This window comes from Brassica napus, chromosome C4 (assembly GCF_020379485.1).
Source record: "Brassica napus cultivar Da-Ae chromosome C4, Da-Ae, whole genome shotgun sequence".
NCBI classification, from domain to species: Eukaryota; Viridiplantae; Streptophyta; class Magnoliopsida; order Brassicales; family Brassicaceae; genus Brassica; species Brassica napus.
In genome coordinates this window covers 44,772,192-44,778,191 of record NC_063447.1, presented here as the reverse complement: position 1 = coordinate 44,778,191, position 6,000 = coordinate 44,772,192, and the positions used below count along the sequence as shown (strand labels likewise).

The 6,000-nt window shown below is 34.2% G+C and overlaps 2 protein-coding genes across 3 annotated transcripts; one reads left to right on the top strand and one right to left on the bottom strand.

Annotated features, from left to right (window-relative positions):
* Positions 1-794: 794 nt before the first annotated feature.
* Positions 795-1,653, top strand: LOC106356139 (putative cytochrome c oxidase subunit 5C-4). 2 transcript variants are annotated; one of them, XM_013795958.3, is made up of 3 exons: positions 795-954; positions 1,105-1,319; positions 1,446-1,653. In XM_013795958.3, exon 2 carries the CDS (start codon positions 1,116-1,118, stop codon positions 1,311-1,313), a length of 198 nt encoding a protein of 65 aa, XP_013651412.1. In that variant the 5' UTR covers positions 795-954; positions 1,105-1,115; the 3' UTR covers positions 1,314-1,319; positions 1,446-1,653. The 2 variants fall into 2 exon arrangements, with proteins under 2 accessions (XP_013651412.1, XP_013651413.1); XM_013795959.3 differs by having other exon boundaries at positions 802-954; positions 1,108-1,319.
* A 200-nt stretch (positions 1,654-1,853) lies between these two features.
* Positions 1,854-5,208, bottom strand: LOC125586258 (mRNA-decapping enzyme subunit 2-like). Its single transcript, XM_048756148.1, has one exon. The coding sequence runs from the start codon at positions 4,287-4,289 to the stop codon at positions 3,420-3,422; it is 870 nt and encodes a 289-aa protein (XP_048612105.1). The 5' UTR covers positions 4,290-5,208; the 3' UTR covers positions 1,854-3,419.
* Positions 5,209-6,000: the final 792 nt, after the last annotated feature.

Here is a 6,000-nt window from a genome sequence, read left to right as displayed (position 1 = left end):
ACTCTTTAATAAAAGCGACTTCGTGTTCATCGAAGACGTTTAGAATTTTGTTTATACACTGAGGGTTTGTGATAAGGGGTAACCCTAACGCCAAGAGGTTTGTCGCCAATGGCAAACATCCTATGAGGAAATGGAGGATGAGGGATTACACCAGTGCTAGGAGCCATAGAAATCTTAGCTTTTGCTGGTGGTTAGGAATGAGAAAACTAAGAAATTGATACTGTTAATTGATAATGGAAACAACGAACAGACAAAAACCTGATTATAAAGGAGTAAGAAAGAGGTTTCCAGATACGAGAATTTAATTTTATGGGGAAAAACTACGAAAATAATATAATATATCAAGTGGTATGAGAGAGGAGCTTTAGTGTATTGTTATCAAATAAATACGCATACAATATATATCTTATGAAATAAGAATAGTGGTATAATGGTCCATGATTTTTTGACAAAAACAATGAAACACCTTCATGTGTATATAGCTAAATATGGAATAATTTGTGTGTGTAGAGTGCAATTTCTCAAAAAAATTTGTGCACTTTAGGATTTTTCAATTTTCCCTACGAAAAAAAATATTTTGGTTCATTTTTTAGAAAATGTATCAACAAAATTAAGAAAATAATTAGAAAAAGTCCATAATCGATGTTTCACCTAAGCTATTAAATTATCTAAGACGGCACTGCACCGCATACGTGACACTCGCTCACGGTGTTGACGTGTGTTACACTTGTCAAACAAAGAGTACATTACTATCCGTGATTTGAAAACATAAAACTAATCTGACTCTTAAATCTTTTCTCTCACATCGACTCTTTAATCTTAACCGTTGCTTTGACATTAGAAAAAAGTGATTAATGCATGCCTCCTCTTTTTAAAAGATCTTTCTCGTCTCATGGAGTCTTGAAGCTTCTCTGTTTTTCTCTGCTCAGAATCTTTCAACCTCTGGTTTCTAAGGTATGCTTTTTTGTTTTTACTCTCGGCTTTGGTTGCACAAAATATATTTCGAGGAAAGGCTGGAAGTGGAACTTTACTATATTATGTTAGAACATTGGAGAGAATTCAAATATTATATGTTCTGATAAATACGAATATCATTTTGGGTAGGAGATATAAAAATGGCGAATGTTCCAAAGATAGGGAAGGCTGTGTACCAGGGACCAAGCATAGTCAAAGAGATAATATATGGAATAGCACTAGGACTTGCGGCTGGAGGGTTGTGGAAGATGCATCATTGGAACAACCAAAGACGAACGAGGGAGTTTTACGATTTGCTAGAGAAGGGAGAGATCAGTGTTGTCGTTGCAGATGAGTAGAATTCGGTATTTATCTTACAATTATTTAGATTTAAATTTGGATACTTAAGCATTTTAGACAAGGAAGACTCGAAAAATGGTACATGGATATCTAAAGTTTTGATCTGGATTTTGTTTGTTTTCTTGATGCAGGACCGCATATATTTTTCTTATAAGAGTTCAAGATCAAGAACCAAAAGGAATGCGTTGTGTGTGTGTGTTTTATTGTTCTTTCAATAAATGTTGTGAAACAATGGAAACTTTAGATCGATGTTTTGAAATGCGAAAGGTTAGTGTTTTGTTGTTGAATATATCCTTATGAGTTGAGTTTGCGAAATCTATACCCGTAAAATTCTCTCTAGCTCGGTATTCACATGTTAGATTTCTTCAAAATGCTACATGTAATGCATTCATATGCAGCATTAGTTGTCCAGCATGAATCTTGTATATACATCGTAGTACTACTGGTGCTACAAAATATAGTACTACTGCACTCTGGGTCTGTAGTTAAAGAGCTATTCCCTCAAGAATGGAGGAATGTTTGGAGGTGGAATCAGATGAGTTCTTCTGTCGGTTGCCTGAGCGATGGAGAAGCTTGTGCGCATAAAAATCCCACAGAAGAACTTTACAAACTCTGCTTCGTTGCCTTGTGATTGTAGCAACTCGTCTTGTAGACATGGATCTAGGGTTTCTAACAATCTGTTCAGTGAGTCTACAGAGGTTCCAGACCTAGAAACGATGGTGGAATTTTCAAGATAAGAGGTTCTGGGGAATCTTATTCTCTGTAGGAGATGACCAGAATCTGGCACGCAAACGCTGTTTCTTGTCTTGCACGCTATCTAGAGGACAAGAACTCCGTGGTTCTAAACATCAGCTTTCATGTTAACTGTCCTCGAGAATTATACTCTGCAGCCATGTAACCTCGCAGAGAGTGAAAAATATCAGTATAAATTTCCTTTTTAACGGGCCTAACACATGAAATTTGGTGGATGTAATGAGTCAAAACTATCTATAGTGTTTTTAGTAGCTTACAGGCTTTTCCTGCGATGCGGTTCAAAGCTGAATTTTGTCCATACCTAGTAGACATCGAGCCAAACCAAAATCAGCGATCTTGGGATTTAGATTTAATTAGTTAGTGAAATTATGTTTATCATTCCTGTTATCAAGATTCTTGATTAGCTCCTGCACCTCTCATCGCACCTCCACCATGTCTAAAAGTTCTGTTATCTAGATTCTTGATTAGAAGATAAGTTTTGATAAAGCAAAAACATATAGAAACAACAACAAGGTGTACCAGTACCATGTGGGCTCTGGTTAATCACGATCACATAAACTGATAAAACTCTAAACTCCTGAAGGTACAGTTTTATAGATAATAAATAATTTCACAACATAAAGTTATACAAATGTGCTAATAACGCGAAGGTCACAGGTTCGAAACCTGTATAGGTCAAAAATTTTAATTACTTTTAAGTTTCTAATTAACCCTTCACCAACATATCTCATTACTCATTAGCAACTTACATTGAATGAACCCATGTTTGACCGTTCTAGTATATAGCATCATGGGGTTAGGCATTGGATTTAACTCCAAAACAAGCATTGCCTCTGCAAATCGCCTTTGTAATTCAGATTGTTTTGGACAAAGTCAGAATGGGAGACAAAGTTAGACACTAAAAGGTAGCACCAACAAACTTGTAATAGACACAGTAAGTTTGTTTCTCTTTGAACTGAAGCTGAAGATATCACTGAAGCAAGTGCTATTACTTCTGCTTAAGACCAGATCCATTTGTAATTGCTGCATTAGGTCATTGATTGTCTGCTTAAGCTAGCTTTTCTCCACGCAATGCGGATAAGAGGTCTTTGATTGTACATAACTAAGTTTAATTCTCCATAGAAGCATCTATGTTATAGTTTGTATGTATATTTCTGTTACTTGGTCTGAAATTAAGAAGAAAAACGTCTTTAAAAATAAAGAATAAAGCTTGGTTTCATTAACTACTGGATATACAATATAATCATGTACAACAAACTAAATAGCAAAGTATATCTCATGTACTATTTTGCTCTACAATCCGACCACACCATATAGCTCCCAATATTTGACCATATGATGACTGACTCTACTCAAGAACAAATTCCCAAGGCCGGCAAAATTGCAGACTTGTTGACCTTTAGAGACTGTCTCCAAGGTTTTACATTGTATCTTCTTTCCGTTGTTGTTATTGTTATTGTTGTCGTTGTCTTCTTTGTTGCAGTCCACACGCAGAGTGGTGGTTTAAGGGGCTTGTCAATGCTCAGAGGAGACAGATGCTTTGATATCCACGACTTCAAGGATGCTAGAAAAGGTGCAACCTCAAACAACTTGAGACCAGCGAATCCACTTTCAAGCCCATCAAGCCGAAACCATGAGATTTGACTGATCTCCTTCTTCGTTAGTGGCGCAAAAGCTGTATCATCTCTCACGCCAACGACAATGTAAAGCCTCACTCTCTTCTTTCCTTCGAATGTAATCTCGATGTATTCTTCTTTATTAAGCAGCTTCGATACATCACACCCTGTCTCCTCGAGGACCTCTCGTATAGCGCAAACATCATCTTCTTCGTTCGTATTCTTCTTCCCTCGTGGAAAGCTCCAATTCGATGATTGTTTCCATCCCTTGACCAGCAAGCAACGTTCGTATGTCTCGTCCAATATAATCGCACCAGTGACCGGGATTCGAGACTTGTAAGAGAAAAAGTCTCTAAATATCATATCCATGTATCCAACGTGAGGTCTCAACGCATCGGAGTTGTTGAATAAGAGACGAGTAAACTCTCCAAAGGACAGCGACTTTAGGGTTTTGTCGTTTTCGACAACGTTATCTTCGTAGTACCAGTGAGCACTCTCTACAAGAAACATGAGTCGATTCAAAGACTGTTTTTCTTCCTCGGGGCCGTTCACAACAAATCGAGTGTAGAGATCGTCCAGAATTTTCTTCGACGGGAGGCTCGACATTATTTTTCTTGCGTAACACTCCAGCTTCTTCTTAGAACTCTACAATCAGTGTGGGATTTTATTTTATTTTTTTGTTGTATGAGATAGTACGAGTGCTCTTTGGATGTATATTTATACTCGTTTTGATCGTTAATATCTAATATTTTTTTAGCAACGGTAATATCTGATACGATTTAAGAAAATCACCTTTTCCTTTTTTACGAGTCTTTCCTTTTTAGAAAAAAAAGATATTTGAGATAATCCAAGAACATATATATTATATATATATAAGCTACTTTTTTTCTACCTTTGGACTCATGTTGACCATCCATTTATAAACTTACATTGAACTCATGTTGACCGTTTTAGTATATAGCATCATGGGCTTAGCATTAGATTTAACTCCAAAACAAGCATTGCCTCTGCAAATCACCGTTGTAATTCAGTGCGACAAACACCGCGAGAAATATGGGTTTCAATAGTAGAGAATATCATTTTTTGCCTTTCTGCTATGGTTGACATACGCCTTAGTCTTAAATAACGTTTGTACATTTCGAAGTGTACAATATTGTACTAATAGATAGTAGAATGCTGACACTTAACCAAGAGAAAGATGAAAAAAAAAAGAAGAAGATATAGAACCATGTGACAACAATTTAATATGTTTTGGAATTAGATGGAATTTTACATAACTAATAATTTTCTTTCATCTTTGGTTTTGTCTTTGATCTTCCAAGTTTGATCTTCATGTATGAAAAATTCTTTCAAAATTGGAATAAAAAGGGAAACAAACATCTCTAGGCAAATAGTAAATCACCTTTGTAATTCAGATTGTTTGCGACAAACACCACAAGAAATATGAGTTTCAATAGCAGTAGAGGATAACATTTTTTGCCTTTACGCTATGGTTGACATACGCCTTAGTCTTAGATAGCGTTTGTATATTTCGAAACGTTATGAGAGAGTGGCATATTTGAAAACGCTATAATAGTGTATGGTTTTAACACTTAGTTTTAATAGCAAAACATAATTAAAAAAACATGTTTGGCTATTTAAAACCCTAAACTCATAACATATTTTAAACCCTAAATTATAAACACAAATCTAAAGCTCAAATATTTTCCTATTTTAATCTTAAATCTTAAGTTTAAATTTAAATTTTAATATTTTCAAAATTTATTTTCAATTCAAATCTTAAATCTAAATCTCAAACCCTAAATCCTTTACATCTTTACAAACTCTAAACCCTATATCCCCATTCAAACATCATATAAACACTAAACTTTAAATAAAAAATCCCAAATCTAATATTTCCAAGTTTTAATAAGACAAAAAACTAAAAAAATAATTATAAATATATGATCTTTTCAAATTTTCTTTTTCAAACCTTAAATATAACCTTTGAACCCTATCACACAAACCTTTGCTTTAAAATATTATATGTTAAATCTGAAATTCAATAGTTCTTATCGTAACTTTATAATTGTAAATGATAATTTAATTTTTATATAAATAAAACTAGTTACATAATAAAACTATAATTTTTAAAACATCTATTAAATAAAAAAAGTTTTGATTAGTTAATCTATGACTATTGATTCCTTTTAATTCAATGGTTACAACTCAATCTTTTGTTAATCATTTTCCTTTTTTCTCATTGGTTAATTAATAAAACAAAGAGTAAAAAATTTCATTAGTTAAAACAGGATGGTGAGGATAGCTACTATATTTG

Excerpts from the sequence above, each read along its gene's own strand:
- LOC125586258 (XM_048756148.1), bottom strand. The coding sequence starts at position 4,289 with ATGTCGAGCCTCCCGTCGAAGAAAATTCTGGACGATCTCTACACTCGA.
- LOC106356139 (XM_013795958.3), top strand. The coding sequence starts at position 1,116 with ATGGCGAATGTTCCAAAGATAGGGAAGGCTGTGTACCAGGGACCAAGC.